This window comes from Callospermophilus lateralis, chromosome 4 (assembly GCF_048772815.1).
Source record: "Callospermophilus lateralis isolate mCalLat2 chromosome 4, mCalLat2.hap1, whole genome shotgun sequence".
In the NCBI taxonomy this organism is placed as follows: Eukaryota; Metazoa; Chordata; class Mammalia; order Rodentia; family Sciuridae; genus Callospermophilus; species Callospermophilus lateralis.
Window position 1 is genome coordinate 13447231 of NC_135308.1, and position 25285 is coordinate 13472515.

At 45.6% G+C, this 25285-nt stretch overlaps 1 protein-coding gene across 2 annotated transcripts in view; it reads left to right on the forward strand.

Moving 5' to 3' along the window:
• The first annotated feature begins 256 nt into the window (after positions 1-256).
• Positions 257-25285, forward strand: part of Bin3 (bridging integrator 3) — a 40901-nt gene continuing 15872 nt past the window's right edge. For both annotated transcript variants that reach the window (XR_013091167.1, XM_076853595.1), the window contains exons 1-4: positions 257-335; positions 17575-17623; positions 22383-22423; positions 22781-22842. Coding sequence is in view for 1 of the 2 variants with exons in the window: in XM_076853595.1 (XP_076709710.1) it covers positions 328-335; positions 17575-17623; positions 22383-22423; positions 22781-22842 (160 nt within the window). In the remaining variant the exon portion in view is untranslated. The remainder of the gene's footprint in view (positions 336-17574; positions 17624-22382; positions 22424-22780; positions 22843-25285) is intronic.

Genomic DNA, 25285 nt, shown 5'->3' on the forward strand with positions numbered 1-25285 from the left:
CCCGTTAAGGACCCTTATTGGGAAGCGGAAGAGAATTTTGTGAGTCGGTGTCGACAGCTGAAAACGCCTCCAGAGGTCCTCCTGCCTCGGCGGCAGGCCGAGCCTCAGAATCCCAAGCCTGGGCAGGAGAGTCGCCAGCAAGGGAAACTCCGCGGCCAACACGCGGCCGCCAAAGGGTTAATCCGCCGGGCCCCGCCCTCCTGCCTGCCTCTTCCGGGCAGAGGGGGCGTGATTGCGTCACTTCCTGGAGACTGTCTGAATCCGGAAGTGATCCTAGAGGACCGAGTTGCGGCGGAGGACCCCGGCGGGCGGCCCAGGTTCGGGACCATGAGCTGGTGAGTGAGGACGGGGCGCCAGGGGATGGCTGGAGCCGCAGCCCGCCGTGCGTCTGGCCTCTGCGTCACTTCGGAGTCCCGGCACCCGCCCTTCCTGCACCGACCCCTCACCCCAGAGCCGGCCCGAGAACCCCAGCTCCAGGGTCGTTCCTGGAGAGCCGCCTGCTCTACGCAGGACTCCCAGGGATACGCGCCGGAGGATGCCCTTAGCCTGGGACCCCGCGTCTGATCCTGTTTCCTACTCTGTCTCTTCCAAGGAGCCGGACCCATCTCCTTGAGTGAGGGACTTCCTTGTTCTCTATTTCATTAAGTGTCTGTTGAAGTAGAGTTGGTGTCTTCTTTGGCCCCCGAGAACAACTCTCCACCGCCGCCCGCCTGCCTCAGATTAGTGAACAAAAACTATTCGCCTTCAGATAACTGGTTTTTGCACCACTTTACCGTCTTCAAAAGATTAAAAGTGAATTTCCTTTGGAAGGGGCCAGAATGACAATCTACATTCACCCGCCCAGTGTGGGATTGGACTAGGTTTAAGTCTTTTCCGGGGCCATGACCCACTACTCTCCCTCTAAAATAGAGGCTTTGAACCTTAAGGAAACTGAAACCATGAGAATAGATGCCAAGGAGTCTTCAGAGTAGTGGAGTCACAACTCCAGTTGCCGCAGAGTTCTGTGATATTTGGGTCATGGTAGACACTTCATAATGTTTAGTGATTGATTTATTTTGTAAGATTCAGTTCGCAATCCCTGTTACTGGGTCTGGATTATTTACGTCCCCAGGAGACAACCATGGAGCTTCCTTAGAGACTGCCTTGTTGAGGGCTCTTACCTTGCCATCAGGCCCCAGAACCTGTATATTCACAACTCCTGAATCTCAGGAGATCCACCTCTAAGGCACTTGTATGAATAATTTGACCCCCAGAAATGTGCAAGATGAATTGAAACCCAGTCACACTAAAGTAGGGAACATGCTCAGAGTCTAACTTGTTTGTGCAAAGTGAGTGCATGATAATCAGTTATGAATAAATGAAAATAGTAGATTATCCTTCAGGAAGGATTTTGCCTGCTGATGTTTGGCCATCAGCAGAGACCGACTCCTGGCCACAAGCAGCAGATGTCAATCAGTGTCCAGGCTAGCTCTCTAATATAGTATTCAAACCATTTCTGACCCCTCCTCCACCTGCTTCTTAGCCCAAGATTGATGGGCAAATATCAGACAGTCAGCAGCAAGAGAGGGAAGCCTGGAGAAATCCCCTGATAAGCCCCAGCTGGAGCTGCTCCTTTTCCCTCCGTCTTTTTCTGCAGGAGGCCAACAGGGGCTGAACCCTAAAAAGGTAACTTTTCTTGTTATAACCTGGCTAGTGATGGGCAAAGTTCCCTTTCTTCGGTTCCCTTAGAGAAATTTCTTTCTTAAAATGCTAGACTGGGTCTCCCAACCTTGTAATATACCACTCTTTATGCAAAGTGTACAATATGCATAGAACATCAACATTGGAAATTTCTCACTGTTACATTCTGAAAGCCCAGCCTACCCCAGAACAATGGTTATCCTTTGTGCCCCTAGGCCTTATAAGTATGATAAGGTATTATCTTGTCCTCTGCATCCTGAATCTTTGGAGTTCTCTTGCCAGATTTTTTAAGTAAGAAGCAGAAAGTCAGATGCTTTATGTTGTTTTGATTGGCACTTACAAATTAAAAAACTGAATTCATCTTTTCTTCTCTAATTGGAAGAACAGTAGAACAGAGACCACTGAAGGTAAATTATTCTCTGGGTGTGCTGAGGCAAATTGTTTCCTCTTGTCTTGCAGAAAGTTTCTAATCTGAAAAACTGGCCCCCCATTTCCTAAAGTCCATGAGGTTGGAGAGAATTGAAATTGGCAGCTGTCTAACAAACAGGAGCTGAGATTTTTGTGAAGTAGAACTAATTTACCAGTATATGCACATCTTGGTACCTCCTTGGACTGAGGGTCACAACCAAAAGGGTGCTTTGTCCCTCGAGGCTGAGATTCCTTTCTTTTCCTCCTTAGAGGGCGACGACGTCATATCTTGCGTGGACCCTGACCCTCTCTCCATGTGAGGGGACCAGCACCGGCGCCTGGGCACACAATTACACTCAGTTCCTAGCTCAATGGCTGGCAAGGGGACCAGGGCTGGGTGCTTCTGATTCATTCCCAGAGTGGTTTTCCTGCTCCCAGAATGAATCCATCCATTCATCTGAGACTGGAATTCTCAGTAGGGGAAGAGACCAGAGTGACGTAGAGACATCATGGGAGGCTGATGCCCAAGGTCAAGTTCACCAAGTACATGGGCTATGCCAGCCATAGTTAAATAAGGCCTAGGGGCACATGGCCCATGGTCCCCAAAGGGTAACCATTGTTCTGTTATAGGCTGAGCTTTCAAAATGTCACAGTGAGAAATGTCCAATATTGATGCCCTATGCACACTGTGGATTTTACGTGAAGATTGAGAAGGTTTTGTTCTCTGCTTCCTCTGTGCAGGCAGCCCGCCCACCCGGTTTATTTAGTGGGTACCTGCTGCCTTACTGCATTATCTACCCATTTCTTTTCAGCAAGACAACTCAGTGATCTCTCTTACCAGGAAGAAAGCATTCAATATTCACAACTTAGATCACTGATTTACATCTTGACCCCAAGCCAAAATGCTTTCCCCTCCCTCTCTCCCCTTTTCTCTTTTCCTTCCTCTCTCTCTCCCTTCCTCTTCTCTCTACTTTTGTATGTTTGTCTTTATTATGGAATGGTGAGAGAATTAAGTAGAATTAAGTGTAATGATCTTAATCTAATTTAGCTGTCTCCAGGAATAGTAGCCTTCCCTGGAACCATATACCTAGATGATCTTATGACAAGAAAGAACACAGGAGAAACTCTTCCTATATCTAGGGGTCTGGTAGTTTGAGAAAGAAGGAAATTAGAGGAAGTACAGAAAAGTTTGGGAGGTAGAATGCTGTATTCAGGTTCTGGTTTGGCTGCTCACTGTGCCCATCAACCTTTCTCTGTGTAACATGAAATAGATAACCCAAGCACACAGTCTGTTGTCCTAGTGGCAGAGTTAAAGAATGGAGTCTGTTTGCAGATGTAATCCCTTTCTGAATATAGGCTCTAGTTTGCCCCTTATTGGGTGTTCCTCAGGTTTGGTCTGCAGCTCCCAATCCACCCTGCAGTCCTCAGGGTGGATTGGGAGCTGCAGATATTCTACTGCGGATTGTGTTGCTAAGGTGGGATGTTCTGTGGGTTAGGTGTAGTAAATGCATTCTCATTCAAGATCTTTTTATGTTAATGGTTTATTAGGGTGTAATCCCATCATACGTTGAGGAGCATCTGTGTAATGTGATGCATGTAGATGATTCTCAACAAATATTTGCTAATTTAATGCTTATTAAAATTTACAGTATTCAGAGGTCTCTGTTAAGTGTTGGGGAGGCATTTGAAAGATTATGAGTCAGACCCTGTCTTCAGCCAGTGTCTGCAAAGTGCTAGGGAGTGCAAGGAAGGACATCTGATCACTGAATGTCAGCATGGTTTCAACAAGAAGGACTTCAAGTGGGAGATAGAATTTTAACTAGACTGTGATTTATCAAGCACATACCGTTTCCATGGCGAATGAGAGAGGGATCTGGCTACCAGAATGGCATGGAAAAGGTGTGTGCAGAGAGATGTATTGAGATTATTTGACGCAGACAGTCAGGAGGCCAGTTTGGGTGCAGTGAATAATAATAATGGTTGAGCAGAGGCTTCATTGGTGAGAATTGGCATTCTTAGCTTGGGGCACATTTATAGTGCTTTCAGTGCCATGCTGAGAAATTGAAATTGAGCCTGGCCTTTGGAAAATTGAAGGTTCTTGAGCAGGAAAGTGGCTTAACAAAAGAAATGATTTATTCAGATTATTTGGCAGTAGCCTGTGGGACAGCTCAGAAAAGAGAAAGAAAGGAACCAGGGAGGCCAACTTGGACCAAAACTTCCAAAAAATTTTGAGCACACTTGCGGTTAGAAATATCTTTGGACATTACAACTCACATGTATGCATTTCATTTTATGTGCAAAATACCCTAGTATGTTCTTTTTTGTGTGTTTTAAAGATCAACTCACCTCAGTTGCTTTTATGACTACCTTTGATATGTGTATATAATGGAATGATGTAGGTAGACTAAGTGATCTGTGTGCCCTGGCTTCAAAAACCAGCACTTGGGCGGGGAGGGGGAGGGGCGGCGGAAGCTATGTGATACTATTCTGCATGGACCCCAGTTAGAAAAATACCTATTCAAACTAGAAGCTAGCTTTTGATTCCAGCTAGCTAAAGATAGTGTTGTTAGTTTGGTTGCTTTTGCAGGGTTAAAATGAGAAATCCAGAAGGGTAGTTGTAAAGAACATTTATCCAACACTTTCCAGAAAAGAAAACCATAGGGACAAAAACCCATACAAAGATGTTCAGTCTCATTGAAGTTCTGACTCTATTGCTTAAAGATAAGACCTGAAGCAAGTATGGCTTAAAGTTTGAATTTGACAAAGCCATTTGGTAGATCCATGAATAGTTACTGTATATTCTCTATAACTTTTTGAATGTTTGCAGTATTTCATACTTTTTTATTTTTTTGATCATCACCAGGGCAGACTCACTTTCCATTGTATGAGAATGGTTGCCCTCTGGCCAGGGCCCGAGATGTTAAAGGGAGGGACCAAAAGTCTATTTCCATCCTCAGCCCTGCTCCTTTTACCTCCTGCTTCCCAAGGGCCAAACTTTCAGCAGAGAAGAGGGAAAGGTTAGTGTGGGAACTCTTCATCAGTTCCTGGGGGTAGGAGACTGAAGTGAGAGTGAGATTAGAGAGAATGCCTTAGAAGTGGCACTGCTGGTCTGGTGCTCTCAGAGTTCCACCTGGGCACTGTGAGCCTATGGGTGGAAATGAGGCCATCTGAGCTTTCTCTCTTGCTTGCCGAGTAAGCAGAACAAGCCTGTCAGCTCCGAATGCCTTATGTTTTCTTCTTATAAAATGGGGAAACCCATTTCCTACCCCTCATGTCTTAAAGATTAGAATGGAATAGGTGACAACTTGTCTGTCAGATACTAAGAGTCTCCTGCCTCCTTGAATTTCTTGTCCTCCAGGTGTTGCTGCAGCAGCCTTCACACTTCTGTCACAAATTCTTCCACTGTTTAGGAGGAAGTCACCACTCAGGTTTAAACAGTTGTATAACTTGGGCCTGGTTATGATGCATTATGGAATAGGACAGCTGCTTGTCCTTAAAACAGAAGAAATAGTTTCAGATTTCCTAACCATTCGCAGTATACTTATCTCTTTGTGACTCAGTACAGTCACCCCTTCTGGGCCGTGGTGTGATCTTCCTCACCGAAATACCCTCCCCCACCTTCACAGCAAATCTTTACAGACCACTTACTGCAAGCTTGGGTGCTGTTTTAAGCATTAAACTCTTAACCTTCACAGAGACCTTGTAGAATTAAGTAGATTTTCATCCCACTTCATAGACAAGGAACCTATAACCTGGCAAGGCGAGGGAACTTGTCTTAAGTCTCAAGCCAGTGATCAGCAGAGCCAAGATTTTAACCCCAGCACCATGGCTCTGGAGTCCATCTTCATCCAGTGAAGTATAGGAGGGGACCACTTCAAGTGAACTGATGTATCAGAAGCATAGGATCTGACAATAGTAGATGCTCAATAAATGGTCACTTTAATTAGAATGTCCCCTGACTCTCACATGACCTAACATCGTGTGATTCATTCTGTCTGCTTTTCAGAGGGCATCCTGGGGAGCCATGGGGAAGAAGGGATCACAGCTGAGCCCAAGGATTGTTCTGGTCACAGTAACAAGTCAGCCAAGTCACAGAGTCATGCCTTTTATTTTTAAACACACACGCACCCCTCCTCGGACTGATGGCAGGTCAGGGTCATGTTCCATGTGCTCTGGTTTTGGATCCAGTTAATTAGGCCAGAGGCTGTGGTCATGGGCACTGAGATGAATGGTTTCAGCTCAGGTCACTGCCCCTCTGAGGGGGTCTCTTATGTCCTCGCTCAGACTGAACTTTCCCTGGCCCTTGGCATTGCGGCCAGCTGGCCCTTCATCTGGAGAGGATGGATCCAACAAGCAGCTGTTCCACCGGAGCCAGATGACTACATAAGCCCTGCCTGGCCCTGGCCCTCCTGCTTTCTCTCTCAGATTTTTAAGGTGGCAGCCTCATAGGGCCTGAGACCAAAACAGGTGGCAGCCCAAGGACAGAGCCACGGGGGGGGGGGGGGGGGGGGGGGGGGCGGTCCTTGTAGCCTGCAGAAGCTGCTGCCTTTCGCCCACCTTCCTGCTCTTGCCGAGACAGTGACTCAGGCCCAGACCACTCCCTGGGGAGCCAGGATTTCAGCCACTATCAACCACCGCCCACTCTTGCTCAGCCCTCCCTCCCTTCTCACCTCCCTTACCTCCCCCAGCACTGTGCATCTCTTGCCCAGCCAGAGATATCAGAAGGGTACCGGGCGGAGGAGACTGAGTCACTTCAGGGCTCTTTCCACCCCAGGCCGAGACCAGACTCACGTTCACTAGAAACAAATTCTGGAAGCCAAGTGAAGACAGGGAAGCATGTCAAGCTATTAGCCTCGCTCCACTCTTCTTTGTAATGGGAGTGGAGGACTCTCCCAAGAAGGCAGGGTTGGAGAGATCTGCCGAGGTGACCAGGGGATCCCCACCCAACTGCCATCTGGGTCTGCCTCTTGTCTCTGCCTCTGCAGTAGAGGGGGTGAGGAAACAAAAGATTGAGAAACCCAGCAAATTGAAAAATGCAAAAGAGCTGTTTTTGTAAATAGACATTACACAAGAGCAGGAGCGTTTTTGGAAAGGTTTTACTGAGACAGACAGAATTAGCCAACTGGCATCATGCTGCTAATAGAGATATTTACTGTTTGAAAAAGTATATTTGTAGCTTTGGAGAACATCCTGTTGACTTTTCTTTATTGTGAAAGAAAATAGAATCTTTTCCTCCTCTTTCCCTCTGTACACATTGAACTTTTTTCCTTTCCTGAGGTGGGGCATATTAGGGGCTGAGAGAACTGTTTTCTCCACTTTGTTGCTGAGACTAAAATATCCCTTCTCCTGCCCTCTGGTGCTGATGTTTCTGGAAAAGCAAGCAGAACCAAGAAGGACTCCTGCTCTGGAGGCATAGAGACCAGAACCCTCCTGATTTCTCCTAGAGATTCTCTGGGGAGCAAGCCCCGTCTTCTCACTGGACCTCTGCTTACCCCCACCTGCCCTGCCCCCCAATGCCACAGGAAGAACATTGAGGAAAGCTGGGAGAAGGAGGAGCAAAAGTCCTGCAGCCTTATGGTCCTCCCTGCCCTTGAGGACCATGAGCGGTGACCGTGTGACCCAGCAGTGCCTGGAGATACTGCTATGCTGTCACTCTTGCTGCAGCCCTCAGAAACAGCAGCTGTTTCCTAGGGAGTCCCACATGCCAGCATGACTTGAACCACAGGGCAGGAGAGACGTGGAGCCTGGTAAAGTGTAGTTGGGTTGCTCTTTCCTCCTGCCTTCTCCATGCCACCTCTCACTCCACTTCATTTCAATGGCAGAGAACCTGCTCTTTCCATCAGGGCACCTACTCCAGTTGTCTGGCGATGTGTCTGACAGTGAGATGTGTCTGGCAGCCTCAGAATAAACCCAGGAGACTCCTCTCCCTTCATATATCCTCTTTAAAACATTTCCTGTTGACCCGTGCTCCAAGAACTTGTCCAGGCTTTACTTTTGAAGGCGGAGGCCAGCTCTGTTTTCTTGGTCTCCGCTACATGTGCTGTTCCTCAACCCAGCTGACTGGGGTTTGATCACATGGGGATTAGGAGGCCAAAGACATGGATGTTACTTTTGTTGGCTCTTTATGTAGCCTTATCTAAGAGTAGCTTTTTTCAAGAACTTTAAATCACAGTTTGGTGTTTTTCAAGGCCCTAGAGCAATACACTTATTTTACTCATTCATTTAATTATTCAGTGCTTTCTATGTGCATAAACTGTAGTAACTGTAATCTCCATGAAATCATTAAGTCTGTCTTGTTCATCCTGATGTCTGTAGAACCTAGCACAGTGCTTGACACAAAAGTGGTCTTTTGATAAATATTGATTAACTATTGATCCATGAAAAGACTGGCAGGAGCACTGTGCCTAGTACAAGTGCTTTGCCAGGGTGACAAAGAAGCATTATATTCATTCCCTGCCCTTGAGGAACTAGGTATCATAATCAGAAAGCAAGACATAGACACCTCAAAGTTAATTAGCCTGTACCCTTTGCCAAGCAGAGTCACTTCAGTAATGAAAGGATGGCTTGATATATATTGGGAAGGATATTTGCACAGTTTATCACAGTGATGGGTCATAGGAGAGAGAACTGGTCACCTACATGCATACTGAAAAGCAGAAAAGTAATCTTTGTTCTTGAACTTCTTGGACTGTATAGGTCAAGCATGGAGGTATGGTATCTGGTATCAGGGCAAATGTACCAGCAAGATAAAATGAATAGAAGTCCTTAAAATAAAAAATTCTGTGGAATGTCCCTAACATGGATAGGGATTAAAATTCCATGGACTGCATCTAAGATGTGTAGAACTAAAAATTTTACATATAGATGTTACTTCGGGATCTTAATATTTAATAAAATAAATGTAGAGACCTGTATGAAAAAAAACCTTAAAACCAAAGGACATAATAAAAAGACTTAAATAAGCAGAAAGAAATATTATATTCTTAAGTGAGTAAGCCTAATATTTGTAAAGATGTAGGGTCTTTTTTCTTTCACGCATGTGTGCGTGCACACACACACACACACACACACAAACACACGCATACACACAGAGCTATAAATACAGTGCATTTCCAGAACTACTAAACATATTTATGGGGTTTGAGTGGGGAGCAGGGGCACATCAGATGATTTTGAAATTTATCTTGAATTACAAAAGAAAATAGCCCAGAAATTACCTAGAAAGGAGGGATTCACTCTACTAGGTGTTAGGAGCTTTTATAAATCTAAATAATCTATGTTATTGGCAAAAGAGTCGGTTGGTTTATGATATGGAATAATAGAAGTATTTAACACTGATAAAATAGTTTTTCAAAGTTTTTTTGTTTGTTTTGTTTTGTTTTGGGGGCAGGGGTTACCAGGGATTTAATTCAGGGGCACTCAACTACTTAGCCATCCCAAGCCCTATTTTTAATTTTAATTAGAGACGGGGTCTCATTGAGTTGCTTGCCATTGCTGAGGCTTGCTTTAAACCCACAATCCTCCTGCCTCAGCCTCCTGAGCCACTGGGATTATAGGCGTGTGCCATCCCACCTGGATCAAAGGTATTTTTTAAATAGTATTAAAACAACTGGTATTCATGCACTCAAAATAATTTGTGAATTGAGTGAAGATTTAAATATTTTTAAAAAACTAAGTTAATATGTAAATGGAAGGAACACAGAAGAGTCAAAATAATCTCAACAAAGAACTACAAAGTTAAAGGAATCACTCCCCAGTATTAAAACTTACCTTAAAGCTACAGTAATTAATATATTGTGATACTGGCACAAGTCACTGGAACTATAGGCATGCACCACTGCACCTGGCAGAAATTTTTAATAAAACAAGTGAGAAATTGCTGACTCGAGAGTTAGAACTACATGAAAGATACTTTTTTTTAGTATCTTTAAATTTATTTAAAAACTAAAAAATTGGATTCTAAAATGGAATACAGCCAGGTGTGTGATGCACACCTGTAATCCCAATGACTCAGGAGACTGAGGACAGATGATCCCAAGTTTGAGGCCAGTCTCAGCAATTTAGCAAGACCCTATCTCAAAATAAAATTTAAAAGGGCCAGGGCTGTAGCTCAGTGGTACAGTGCCCCGAGTTCAATCTTTTTTTTTTTTTTTTTAATATTTTATTTTTTATTTTTCGGCGGACACAACATCTTTGTTTGTATGTGGTGTTGAGGATCCAACCCGGGCCGCACGCATGCCAGGCGAGCGCGCTACCGCTTGAGCCACATCCCCAGCCCCCCGAGTTCAATCTTTAGTACAAAATAAAGAAAACTTTAAAAATGGAATACAAGTTGTAAAGTGAGTGAAGTACAAGTGATAAAGGTGAGCATTTAAATCAGTAGAAATCAGTCTGAAATCAAGCAAAGCATAACAGCATTTTTCAAATGGTCCCAAAAGCTACTAAACCATTAAGAGAATAAGATCAATTTTAAGTAAGAGTGATGATTGTTTGATAATGCAGTTAATGAAGAGGAGAAGCAGATCATATGAACACACTGATAAAACACTGAAATTTCTGGTAGATTTAACATGAAAGACATAACAAAGATAATAGAACTCATGATATGCCCTCCTACAAGGACATCAATGACAAACTGGTTACTGTTAATGCTAATAGAGAGCATTGAAGATTAGTCACTGTACAGAAAATCTTGAAATGTGCCCTGAAATCTTATAGTTTGTTTGTGAAAGAAACATGAGATTTTCCTAAATTTTACAACAATCCCAAAATTTATATTTATACATTATCAGTAAGCTAGAAAAAAAGCTTTTCTAAACTGTCAGTCGTGGAAAACAAATTTCAATCAACCATACTAGAGGAAAGACTGAATTATCTTTCTTTTCACTCAAGAAAATTATGCTACCAGCTCTGTCACATGCAGAGGCAATAAAAGACTGCGGCAAAAAATGTAGGGGTAAAAATATAGAGGTGTGTCAGGCAGATGATTAATAAAAATAATAGGTTATTTTGAACTTTCTGATGTTTGTGTCATTTGTTCACTTTTAAAAATTATTTGTTAAGCTTTTTTATCCATTTAAATTTTCATCTTAATATCTATTTTTCTATTTATTATTTGGCACTCTTTTTATTTATTTTTTTTAAGTACTGGAGATTGAACCCAGGACCCCATGAACACTAGGCAAGCATTCTGCCACTGAGCTACAACCCCAGCCCTTGTATTCTTTTTCTTTAAAGAGACCTGCAAAATTTTATAAGCTTCAGACCCACAAAACAGGGACCTACCTCTGAGAAGCACAGATGGTGGTAGGACTACCATGATGAAGTCATGAGGATGAAGTGACTATGGCATGAATTTCCAAGACACAGCCCTTCCCCTCCCCTAGCACACACACACACAAAATCTTCCACTTGCTGAGCTCCCAGAACACTTTGCTGGGCTTTTATTCCCAAGGCAAGAGATTAGGTAGAATCTTCTCTAAGGAATTTTACCTTCCAGGAGAAAAGACTAGGAAGAGACTGACATCAGGGAGTTGCTCCCAAAGTGTTTGGCCAGAGCACTCTACACAATAGACCAGCTTTATTCATGTGCTCACAGTTTACTAGTTAGATTTCTTTCATCACCCAGTCTTATATGTGAGCAGGCAACCAAGAAGTGCTGTACACCCTCAGAAAGCATTTAATATAAAAAAAAAGATTAAATAATTAAAAAAAAACTTGGAGAGAAACAGACTATAAAAAGAGAAGAAACTTCTTTTTAAGCTATTATTAAGATCCTTAGATAAGACATCTGTGAAATAAAAACAGGATACCATAAAAGAAGAAAGGGACATTCTGAAAATTAAATAGAACTCTTAGAAATTAAAGGTCTGATAGTAAAATTTAAAAAACAATATATAGTAAAAAACATGTGAAAACTTCAGCCTTGGCATTCCAAGGCATTATGGTGGGGATTATTAGGTTGGGTTATAATATAAGACTGACCAGATGCTTTTTTATTAGCAAATGGATTTCTTTTGCCTAATGCACTGAATTGAATCCATCTCGTTGGGATTAAAGTCATGATTTTTTTTAATCTGATAGAAATGAATAAAACTCATTTTTTTTCATTTAGAAAATGAAAGTAGTAGAAGATGAAATGTTGAGAAACAGAGAGGACCAGCCAAGTAGGATCACCATCAAAATTAAAACAATATCAAAAGTAAGAAATAGGGACTGGGGTGGTAGCTCACTGGTAGAGCGTTTGCCTAGCACATGTGAGGCACCAGGTTTGATCCTCAGCACCACATAAAAACAAATAAAAAAAGGTATTGTGTCCATCTACAATTTAAAAAGTTTTAAAAATTAAAAAAGTAAAAAAATTTGAAAAAGTAAAAAACAAAATGGAGAAGACATGACAATTTTTTTTTATTTGTTTTTGGGTATTTTGGGTGTTACTGTTTTTTTTGTTTGTTTGTTTTGTTTTGTTTTTGTACTAGGGATTGAACCCAAGGGCACTTTAACACTAAGCTACATGACAATCCTTTTTATTTATTTATTTTTTAATTTTTGAGACAGGGTGTTGCTAAAATGCTGAAGTTCCTGCCTCGGCCTCCCAAGTTGCTGGGATTACAGGTGTGCACCATTCTGCCCAGCAATAATTTTTTTTTTAATCCTAGAACTAAAGATTATAAATTGCAAAATTATAACTTTCCTACTTAGTACAGTGGATAAAACAGATACATCATTATAAGATTATACAACTTCAGGACGAACACAATCCTATAAACTCATAGAAAGAAAATAAAAAATAGGTCACACACAAAGGACAGAAATCAGAGTGGCTTCAGATTTCACAACAGCACCAGAAGACTATGAAGCAGTGCCTTTGAAATCCTAAAAGAAATTATGTCCAACCCATAATTCTATACCCAGTCAAACTATCCTGGTGGTAGAAAAAAAGAATTTTATGCAAAGTCTGAAAAAAATTTATCTTTCATACCCTTTTTTTCCACCAAAATGAGGAGTAAATCAAGAAAGAGAAGATGGGAGATGGGCTAATGAGAAAAAGGTCAAAGGCATCCCAGTAAGGATCGTCCTGATGGGAAGGGCTGAGGCTCCAGTGGAGAAGCTTCAAGATGACCATGGGAGCAACTGAAAAGAATAAATATACCAGGAGTGGAGTCAGACAACAGATTGAATCAGGGATAAGTCCATAGACAAGAAAAGTAAGAAATATGCAGTGTTGTTAGTTACGTACTGCTTCATGACAAATGATCCCACGACTCTATGGCTCAAAATAACAATAGTTTCTGTTGGGAATTAGAAGTGACTTAGATGGGGGGTTGGCTGGGAAACCCTAAGGAGGTTGTTGTACACATGGGCTAGCACTGCAGGCTTCCTGTTTGACTACCCTGAGCAACCCATTGGCTCTCACACTTGGTGTGAAAAACAGCACAATATGCTCATAACTGTTAACTTGTTGCTGTAACCAAGTTAGGATATAACTATGGAAAGAGAGTGGAGGTAGCATCCAAAACTGTTTCTGTTTGGTCAAACCCTGTCTTCCACAGTAAGTACCCAGTGCTTAAAGCATAGTGATCAAGCCAGGCGCAATGGTGCACACCTGTAATCCCAGCAGCTCAGGATGCTGAGGCAGGAGGATTGAAAGTTCAAAGCTAGCCTCAGCAACTTAGTGAGACCCTGTCTCTAAATAAAATATAAAAAGGCTTGGGGATACAGTTCAGTGGTTAAGCACCATGGGTTCAATCCCTTTTACCAAAAAAAAATTAAAAATAAAAATAAAAAATAAAAGCCATAGTGATCAAGAGGAAGGAATATGAGCATTTCTGTGTAGAGATGTAAATGTGAATGCCAAAAGCAAACAAAACAACTGAGTTGAAATGGCTGTCTCAGGCAAATGAGGTTAAGGGGGCCTAGGGACTAATGTGTTACTTAAACTTTGTTGCCTTACTAAACTTTGCATATGTGTAACTTTGGTAAAAGTAGAACTTAGATCAATAGCAAAACACTCCTGTTTCCTTTACTTTTAAAAAGTTATTTAAATATTCACGTGTATATATGTATACAAATACAGGTACACACTGAGATTCAGGATATTACTGCTTACTTTCTCCTTTGTGGGGATGATTTTGTTTGTGTTTTGTCCTTTCAGTTTTTCCATGTCTTCCAAGTTTTTAACACCAATCAGGTGCTGTTTTTGTAATAAAAAAAGGGGGGGGTTGATTTATTTTTACAAAAAGTCTACTTGCCTCAGTTTTTCTCTCTGCAAATTGTAAAAAAATATAATGAATACTACTAAAACATTAACCATGGTCATCTTTTAGATATGAGATTATTATGACTGGGTTTTTTTCTTCTCCTCCCCCCACCCATCCTCTTTTTCTATATTCCTCAAGTTTTCTCTCATGAGCATGTTTTATTCTTTGAAGGGATAAAACTGTAAAAGGCTATTTAAGCAAGATTGTAGACCTGAGAATAACGAGAAATGAGTTAGGAGGAGGAAAGGTGTTCTGTTTGGGTGGTGTGGCCATGTCCCTGTTTCCCTGTATAATTAAACTATCCTGATGATGACCACTCAAAAATGTCCCTCTCTGGACCAGGTATGGTGGCACATACCCTTGATTGCAGCAACTCTGGAGCCTGAGGCAGAAGGATCACAAGATCAAGGCCTGCCTCAGCAGCTTAGCAAGACCCTGCCTCAAATTTTAAAAAGAACTGGGGGTATAACTCAACGGTAGAATACCCCTGAGTTCAGTCCTCAGTACTAGAAAAAATTTAAGAAGTCCCAATTTGGAACAGAAAGTTTTAAAGAATCTAAACCTGAAGGATTAACAAATGGCCGTGTGCCTGAGTCAGAGTAGTTGAATTGGGTGATTGAGAAAGAAGGCTGAAAGGAAGGTTGAGACCATAATACAGAGGCATGTTGAAAGCTAATGCAAGTTCTTCCACCAACACCAGGGCTGGAGCAGGAAACAAGATGAACCTGGAGCAGCTCCTAGTTAAAGTGAGGAAACTGAGGGGAGGGGTGGGAATTATACTTTCTTTACAAATTTTCTGAATATAAAATTTCTACGTTTATTTTTCTTTTAAAAAATAAAGGTGTTCTGCCAGATAGATGGCTTTTGGGCTATGAGGTGAGAAATAATCAGACTAGCCTGATAAAATTATATGTGATTGTCAGAGCTGCAGTGGAAATATAAGGAGCAGCCAGCTCAGTCTGTGTGGTACATGTCACCTCTTTGTGCAAAGCCCCAGTTCCAAACAGCGTTCTTCTCTTTCATTTCCAGTCTCTTAAAGAACCTTGAGCCCCTTCTGATCCCATGGTACTTTAAGACTAAGCATTTTGATCAAATACATCTAAGAAATCCTTGTGAAAAGACTATGGAACTGTGAGTGGCAGAGAGAAAATGGCCAGAAGTCAGGGTCCCTGGTGGTTTTCTTCCTGGTTTTCTTATAAACCAGCACAATGACCCTAGGATAGTCATTGAACTTCTCTGGATCTGCTTCCTTGTCTACAAAATGAGAGGGTTGAACAGAAAAAAAAAAAAAATCTATGGTGACTTGCAGTTCTAAAAATACTGTGATTCTAAATTAAGATTTAGAGAGAAGCTGTGGCACTACAAATAATGGAAACTAAGTTCAGACTTTCTTGGTTCCTGGTCGCAGGTAGTGTAGACTCCAAGGATTCTTCAGGATTCTCATCCCACTCCCCACATTCTAGAATGAGATTCTGTCTAGATATGTGGAACAGACCAGCTGTTGCAACTCCTTTGTTTCATAGTTGAAGAAATGACTCCAGAGTGATTGTGATTTGTTCAAATCACAAAGCTAGTAAGGCAGAGACCAGGTTTTCTGCCTCCTGGTTAGAACTCTGTACACTGCAGCAGGCCTCCCACAGAACAGGAGCCATCTTTACAAGGCCACCAGGACCTCATTTGCACTGTCTCCAAAATGGCCCTTGAGGACAGCTGTTCAGCATCCATCAACTCCTGTCCCTGAATTGTGGGGAAAGAAACCAGGGGCCTGCAGAGAGGACTCATCTTACCTTGAACCTTTTTTCTTTGGGTTCGAGAAAGGGAAACAGCAATTTCGATTTTTCTTCCCTAGCTTCCATAGTTTACCTTTCCTTTCTGGTAATTGCATAGCCTGAAATGATTAGTTTACAGAAGCCACGTGAACCAGTCAGCCCCCAAAGGGTTAACACTCCCAAATTATGGGGCTGGGTTAACAATAAACAGGATGTCCTCCAGAAATTAAATTTAAACCTCTGTGACTCAGGCTGCCCATCCCCTCAACTGGCTTGTTGTCTGGGATTATTATCGGTAGTTAATTATACCGTTGGGTGTAGCAGCAGTGTTGGTCAGTTTGGGCTAAATGCAAGCAAACTCTGGGACAAGGGGGCGTGAGTGGAAGGTAGGATGGGGCCGGTGGAATGGAAGGTTTGGATGCAGAGCCTCTACCTGTACCCCACAGCTTCTAGGAGAGCCGTGGGAGAAGCCAGCTTTGGCCACTTCCAGCTGCTTCCAGGGATTCCCTCACTTCCTACCTGCCACTAGGTGAGGCAGTGGCACTCTGTTCCTGTCACTACTGGGTTGTACTGTGTTAGCTTTCCAACTTGGCCATAGTTCTCTTCTTGGGCTCAATAGAATCAGAATTTTCAGTATCTGGAGGAAACTTCTAAATTTTCTAGTTTGCTTCACTCATTTTACAGAGGAGGAAAGTAAGTCTCAGTGTAGCAGTTAGCTGCCAAATGACGGCTTGCTTAGGGAGGTGGACCAGGTAGTTGCTCCTCGACTCAAGCCCTACCCCCATGACCTTCCTTCCCTTAGGCCAGGCTTCTTCCAGGTTTTAGTGGGTACTCTGAGGTGCAGAGCTTCTTAGCAAGTTTTGGGAAGACTCAGGCTGGATCCCAGTTTCTCCAAGTTAGCTGCATTTAGATTTTGTCCGTTTTCCCAGGGGATTAACCCGGCCCAACCAGTCATTAATGGCCATGTAATTTGTCATTTTTCCTCAGCTTCCCAAGAAGCCTGCAGACCCACAGTTTGTCCCCCTGTAGAGAAGCAATGAAGCACCTAGTATAGATGATAGTGATTTTTGTGGGGGGTTTTAAAAGCCATGTCTCCAAGAATGACAGCTGTTACAGTGAGCCTCTGATTTCTCATTTGTAGCTCCTCAGGACACAAGGTTTGTAGTGATTGTTATCTGGGGCTGTGTCCCTTTCCTGCCATATATATATATATATGGCTGTGTATTTAAATGACAGACCGTTCATAAGACATGTGCTGGGGAAGGAGGTGGTGCCCAAGAGCCTACATGGGACACTGGATAGGAGGATCTGTTTTCTAGAACAAGGCCCTGGGTATGATGGTCCTGTGCCCTCCAAGGCTTGGGGTGCCAGTGTCAGATAGTGAGTTTCAGCCACTCCTTCTTTCAACCACATCCTTCCCTATTTCTCAGGTATCCTCGTCTCTCTGTCTCTTCCAGGATTCCTTTCAAGATTGGGCAGCCCAAGAAACAGATTGTACCCAAAACAGTGAGTAACCTCGTCTTTCCCTCTGAGACTCAGTTCTATCTTACATTGCCTCTGCATAGAACCAAAGCTTTGACTCGGCACATCTTGAGCTGAGAAGATAGCCACCTAGGCCTTATTGCCAGTCATGTTGATCTAGAACCTCTTAAAGACTGGGACTTGCAGGGGCCTCCTGTTCCGGGGTACTGGGGATCTTCCCCATTCTTGGTGGTTTACAAAGGTATGGCAAAGGCTCTGCTTCTGAGTAGTCTTTCCTAAGAGGATCCTGGAACACAGACTCCCTACCTAAGATACAGCCCAGGCTTTATTTTTAGCTATCTCCTCCACTAAACACCAGGTAACTTCGTGCCCCTCGTCCCTTTGTCTGCCCTTTCAAATGTGTCCTCTCTCATGATCCAGAGTCACCAGTGAGAGGGGATGACTGGCTGCTACCTGCTGTGAGCCCACAGAATTTAGCCCTATTTTATCTCCAGAATGGGAGAGGAGAACCTCAGTTCACAGAACCTGAATTCTAGCTGGAAGCCCACAGAACTTATCTGGTCAACCTCCTGATTTTTCCTGATGAGTGGTGGTGACTGCTAAAGTGTGAAAAGGCCGGACTGGCATAACTGGAGTTAGGACTCAGGTCCGAGTACTCCTTCCCTTGCTTGTGCTGCTTCTCACTGTGAAGACCTTTGAAGTTTAGGAATTCTAGTCTGGAGTAGCCTTTTCAGCCCCTCTTCCACCAATTGGAGTGTAGTCCTTGGTTTTAACCTGGTTGTTAACTGTAGAGCCCCTCTCTCAATAACTTCAGAAATTTCTACTCTGTCTACTCAGTAGACTCTTATCCGTTGTCCCAACCCTTGATAGGCCTCCATGTCTTACTGACTCTCCTTCCTCAGCTCAGCTGTCAGGACCGCAGGCAAACTACTGCTTTACTTTGGTAGGAAGTTCAGCACACATCTGACCAATGGCACCATCTTGGGGAAATTCGAAGTGAAGTCACTTGAAAGGAGCTGGGTCTGAGCTAAAAGAGTCCTCCTCTGCTTCATACAGATGCAGGTCACTGAGAGGCTCCACTGCCTCCCGTGCAGGGGCTGACCATCTGTGGAGGCCTCCAGCTGAAGCCCAAAGAATCTGGGCGTGCAAATGCCGGCTCCAGCCAGCTACAGGAAGTGGGAAGGTGCGGCTTTGAGCCTCTAGAGTTTAATCCATGGCAGATCCTAAAGGGAAGTGGTTTTGAGAAGGGTCTTTTATTCCGATCCTCATTACCAAAAACAAAGAGACAAACAAAAAACCCTCCCAACACCCTAACCTTCATCGAAATGGCCTTTGTTCTCCCCCCAAAAAAGCAAAGGCTAGAACGTACTTTCAACTTGTTTGCCAGAGTTTGTAGACAGAACAATCTTGAGTCCTTTGCCCTGAGAGGTAGCAAGGACCCAAGGGAAAAACAGATACATGTGGCTTCCCTCTTCCCTTGCGTCCAACTCACTTGAGGTGGGATTGTCCTCTGGTTCACAGCCTCAGCTCGCCCATGTAGACCAGAGAGTGGGAAGAAGCCATGTTTGATTTGCAGCCTCAGTTTCCATCCTGGTTCTGTCACATGGTGTCTGATCTTGAGCATGTTCCTTGGCCTCTCCAAGCTTTAGCATTCTCATGTGTGAGATGAAGATGGCATGGCTGGCATCTCAGTCTGACACAAGGCAGTGCATGCAAGATGCAAGGCACTTAGCCCAGTGTCTGGCCCGTAGCCAGCCTTCAGTGCGATGCACTACAGAAAGCCAGCGGATTTGACTCCTTCATAAGCCATCGAGGACTTAGCCTGTCCAAGCAGCTCAGTTCCCCGGGCCATAGGCTGGGCCTTTGATCTCTCACAAGGAGTCAAAGCTGAGTTGGGGTCTGGAATAGAGTTGTTTGCTTGCTTGCTTGGCCCGTTCTCCTCAACTCCCCAGGGCACTGAAGTATACGTAGTAAGACCCTGCCTCTTCAGAGTTGCGTTTTCCCTACCTCCTCCAGCCCCCAGAGCCGGCCTAGTCTGTGTGGTTGTCTTAGCATCTCTGGCAGCTGCCCCCGGATGGCAGTGACGCACTCTGGTATTCTTGCCCAGGCACTCTCAGGGAGGGGAGCAGATGTGGCCGCCCGGGTTATTGGAAGTCATGGCACCCCTGTCATGGGAAGAAATGCTCATGTTATCTTCAGGGAGTTTCAGGAGGTTTTTGGCTCAGGGCACTCAATTGTCAACCACAAAGAAAGCATTGTGTCTTTGCTCTGCTGCTCTCATTTGCCCAGGTTATTAATGCACATTCCACCATTGTCGAAGCTTTGGCTGGAATGGTGTGTTCTCTGCAGGGGCTGACCATTGGCACCGAGGCGGAGAAACAAAGCTCCCCTACCTCCCCATGCTAGCCTTCTGCCTAGTTCCCTCTGGCCCCTCAGGGCCCATAAATTGACTGGGGCATCCTGATGTGGAGAAAAGCCACACCTCCCCACCTAACCCAGGAGCGGGGAGCAGCTCTTCAGAGCTTTCCTTTCTATGGTCCTGTGCAACAGGATTACCCCAGTTTTATGTGCAAAGAAAAGCACACACCAAGATCCCCAGCTAGGTAGGTGCCCTGCAAAGTTAGGGCAAGAAGGAGTAACCACATTAAGCCTTTCCAGTTGAGGAAGATTTCATGCTGAGCAGAGGAACCTTCGCTTCCCTCACCCTCCTTCATCTTGGAGTGTACTGAAGAGAAGGCAGCTGTCCCCCGAGAGCATCCCTTGAATAGGGGCTCTCAGAGTGCCCCCTATGCCTCAGCTCTGATGTGACACACCTTAGCTCTGGCCCTGGAGCCCTGGCCCTGCCTCCTGGCCTCCTTTTACATTTCACTTGTGAGTTCAAGTTTTGGGAAAACAGCCCTTTCATTCATTTAACACATTCCTAGTTCCTGCTACACCAAGGCTTGGCCTAGACCAGCAGATACAGCAGCAAGCAGCACAGCCCCTCCCTTGCACCCGAGCCCCAGAGAATGCAGGGAGCAGCCGAGGGCAGTTGTCTGGGGCTTGATTCTCCCTGCACTAACCTGGCCTGCCAGGCCCAACCTGACTGGTCCCCTGAAGGTCCGTGCACATGTGTTTACACTTGCATTGTTGACTGGGCTCCAGTGGCCGTTTTGGCAAAGGCATCAAGCATTCAAAGATGTTCAGATCTTTTCTGCTTGGCTCTTTCTCTCAGAAGGCATATACCTTGGAATGTGGCTCCAATGTGTCCTTTTATTCCCTTAGCCATTGTCTAAGGAGCTGGGATTTTGGTGCTGTCCCCGGTGGGTCTTTCCTCTGTGGATAGATCTGGAGCCAGTGAGCTACAGAAGCAGCCTGCACCTGCCTCCTGCAAGTAGGGAAGCAGAATGTTTAGACTTCTCCTTTTAGGCTTCAGGTGGCCTTGAGTGGCATCAGGTAGAGAAGGGTCATGTCCCACTTCATTCACCCTCATTCAGCTCCCAGCATGAGACCTCAAGTTTCTGAATAATCCCACCTAGTTGGAAACCCAAGGTCCCTCTCTCTGCAAGTTCAAGCAGTCCCCAGGCAGGGAAACCAGGTGTTCTCTGACATCCCACACACATCAGCACTCTCAGGGGATTGCAAAAGAGAGGACTGGGAGCCAAAGGCACAGAGCAAGGCTCCTCCCAGAGAGCAAGCACCTACTCTGTGCTGTAGATCTCGGGGAAAGGTTGACTGACTAAGAAATGCTTAGTTTTCATTTCATCCCTTTGGAAAAACTACTTTCAACTTGTAAAGACATGTCCTCTGAGGTTGAGCAGGAGCCACACACTGTCCTAGTGCCCAGCACAGTGCTTCATGCTTAGCCACGGTCAGAATTTACCTGGCTGCCATTGCCTGTGCACTTTGGGCTGCTTCTCCTTTCTGCTAGAAAGACGAAAGCCCAGTCTGCCTCCCCAGGCTACTTCCATCACTCAGTGCAGGAGAGGCTCACGGACACTCTGGACCGTCACCCTCAGTGAGCACCATGGTGGGCCAGCCACCTGGCTTGTGCCCTACACATACTGCCTGTTTAAGCAGTGTAAGCTTTGTAAGTCCCTCAGGTTCACCCGACTGACCAACTGAAGTTAGTTACCCTTTTGCCAGAAAAGAAAGTGAGGCTCTGGAGTGAGAGGAAATATTTTTAAGCTCCACAGCTATCAGAGCTCATATCTTATCTATCTCTGCTTATCCTCTAAACTGAAGACAGAGCCCCTTCCCTGTTCCCAGAACAAATTTGCCACCTGCAGTCACATACGTGGACTTTCCTGGCCTGCTGCAGACCCAGCTGCCGACAGGAGGACCAGAGGGGAAACCAAGGCTGAGCGGGTGGCGTCCCGCAAAGCCTCCTGGCTGCCGAGAGGCAGGGCCAGTCCTGAATTGCAGCCCGCCTCTTCTCCATGCCCTGCTGCCTCCCTGGGTGCACTTCAGTCATACTCCAGAGCACTTTGACTGCCACCAGAGTGGGGGCGAAGAGAGGGCACCCAGCCTGGCACCTCACTCCCCGTGGTGGCAGAGCAGAGCCACAATCCGCTGTGACTTGCCTGGCTGGCCCCTTTGGGAGGAGAGGCCTTCTCCCAAGTCAAACACTTCATTAATTTTGGGAACACAGGGGATACTGTGTCCCTGAGGATCTGCTGGAGCTTGCATGGACTGGACTGCGTTGTTTTCTGCAGACGGGGAGGGTGTGGAGCATCTCAGGCTGGGAGACGTTTTCCATTGTGTTGTCATTTCTCTGTTGATCGAGTTATCTCTTTTGTTACAGGTGGAGAGAGACTTTGAAAGGGAGTATGGAAAACTCCAGCAGTGAGTGTCAAACCCCGGGATGAGGCGGGTGTTGGGGAAGGGCACTACCTCCTGCCAGGTCTCCTTCCCCACCCTACCTGTCTCCTTCTGACCAGTCAGTGGGCCACTCAGTAGCCCTATCAGCACCTGGAAGCTGAGGCCAGTTCAGGTCACCAGGCTGCCAGTTCTCCCCCAGCAGATGGCTTTAGAAGAGTCATTACTAGTAGCCTTTGGGGACTTGGCCTCCTGCAGAACGTGCAGTTTGGGGTAAGAGCCCCATGGAGAGGTCCTTCCCTCCCTGGTGGGCCTTCTCAGGTCAGGGGTGGAGGAGCCTGAGTGCCGTGTGGCCCAGCACCCAGGCCTGCACCTGCCTTGCAGGCTGGAGGAGCAGACCAAGAGACTGCAGAAGGACATGAAGAAGAGCACCGATGCTGACCTGGGTAGGTGCCCTGCCCACGCCTGGTGTGGCTGGTAGGGTTGGGGGTGTCCTGCTCCCTCAGGGGGATGATTTGTAAGTCACTACATTCAGAGAATGTCAAAATAGTGTCCCTGAGAAGTGCCCTGAGGTCAGAGCACCACTTCCTCCTGCCCTACTGTGGCAGTGGTATGAGTACAAGGCTCTCCTGGAATTCCAATTAGGATGGAACCCTGGCCAGTAGAAACTTCTAGCAGAGGTGCCTCCACTACTCAGCATCTGGGCCATCAGCTCAGGCAGTGCCTTCCCTGCTCACAGAAACAAGAGTTCCTGGTTTTCTTGTGGTAACAGGAACTGAAGCTGTTGTGCATTTAAACAGAGTTGGGTTAAAGTATATGGCCAAATACCTCAGGATAAATTTGTTGTTGTGAAGGGCACTGAAAGGTCTGTGGTGAGTGAGAGCCAGCAGGTGCCAGGAAATGGCCAAGGCCTTGGGGAGGCTTCTTGGCTGAAGAGGTCTTATTTGATGAGGAAAAGCTAGGCCCAGGAGCTCTGAGACAAAGACAGCTCTGAAAGTCAGGCAGTGTCAGGAGACTGTGTCCACAGGCTTTGTCCCCAGGGAGCCAGCCAGCAACTGGAGCAGTGGAGCAGTGCTCCCTTACTGTCTCCACCCCAGGACATCCCGCACTTGACCAATAGTTTGCCACTAATTCCTGCCCTGCCCGGTCACTTTGGACCACAGGCTAACTCATTGTGCCTCAGTTCCCTGGTCCAGAAAACAGGTGCTCAAGGTGCTGATCCCTCTGGCTGATGTGACGGTGAATCAGTTGGTTCAGTTGCTCTTAGTAAAAAGCACTGAGAGCAGCACTAGCATGTGGTGGCCTCTCAGAGAGGGTCAGCGTGTGTGAATATCACTTTAGAGTAGGATCTGAGGGAGACTTAGGTTTGACCAGGGTTCTCCACCTTCTCTCACTTTATAAATGCTGGACCCGTGCCTCAGAGCTAGGGATTCAACAGGAACTTCCCGTCCAAGGAGGGGAGACATAAGAAGTCAATGAGTATATGTTATAATGCCATGTTACAGTGATAGTATGAGGAAGAATAAGGGCAGGAGCATGACAGGGTGCAGGAGGAGGCCTCCCTGAGGAGGGATCCCTTCCACACAGTCCTAAGGGACGAAGGAATCATCCATCAAGAATATCTGAGGAGACAGTGCTTTGAACACAGAGGCCAGCAAGTGCCAAGGCCCTGAGTGGAGCAGGATTTTCTTCAGAGGCTGTATGCTCAGGTGAGGCACGGTGGAAGTGAGGATCCATCTCCGCACTTGGCCATTCCACCCACATACAAATGCTCTATGATGGCGGTGAAGCCCTGGAACAGTTCTCCTAGAACTTTTACCCTCATCTCTTCTAAACTTGAGATTGACAGGGAATGTGAGATGTCCATTTTATGAGAGAATAAACCGTTTAGTTCAGTCCCTTGTCTCAGGACAGAAAAGCCTACCCCTTTCTTGCTTGTCCTCTGTCACCATCTCACTTGTTCCTCTGCCCCTCTCTTAGTAGAAATGGCAGAGTTTTCACTCTAGAACCTTAGCCCATCTGTGTTGGCATGGGTGCCTCATGAGCCAAGTCCAAATGGGCAGCATCAAGGTCTCCAGAGGCCATCCAGAAGGCACAAGGTACTGAGCAGCTCAGGGTGGCATTAGAAGACCCAGTCCTACTTGATGTGCAATGGAAGGTCCCTAGCACAGGCAACAATTTGGATTTTCTCTCATTTTCTTCCCAGATGCTAAGACTTTAGCCACACTTACTTACATAAACATGCATCTTTCCAGTAAAGGGCACTTTAAAAAGCTGATCAGAGGGAAGTGTTCCTTCCCCGGGAGCAGGGTTCTCTACCTTCTAAAAGCTGGGAGCCACCAGCAAAGCTGTCCACCTGTGCAAGGAGGGCCAGCCCCTTTTGTCAGGGCCCCAGAGCCTCGGGCCATAGCTAATCCTGACAGTATGGGCCATCCTGAACACAGCTGCACTTCACTGTTGGCCCCTCACGTTTCCAAGCCAAGGGTTGGACTTGGGGGTTTATCTGTTCTGTGTGTTCCGGGGTCTGCATTATTTGGATGGCATTTGTCTCTTGCTCTGCACTGTCTTCAGCAGGGGAGGTGCCGTGACCTGCCACTTCCTCCCCTCCCTCCTCCTCAGACAGCTGCACTGTGAGAGCACGAGTGGAGTGAAGGCTTGTTGTTTTCTTAGTGGGTTGCTTTGAACCAAGTAGAACATCAGGATCCATGAAAAGGAGTCTGGCTATGGAGAACTTAGGATTAGGTGGGTGGCTCCTGGAGCTGAGGGCTACTGGCCCCTGAGTGAGGAGCAGAGTGTGGGCAGAGTAGGCTCTTCCTCACTGGGCACACGGCTGCAGCCTCACAGCCACACCCAGAGCCTCCCATGTTGGTGGCAGCAGGATCACTGGTG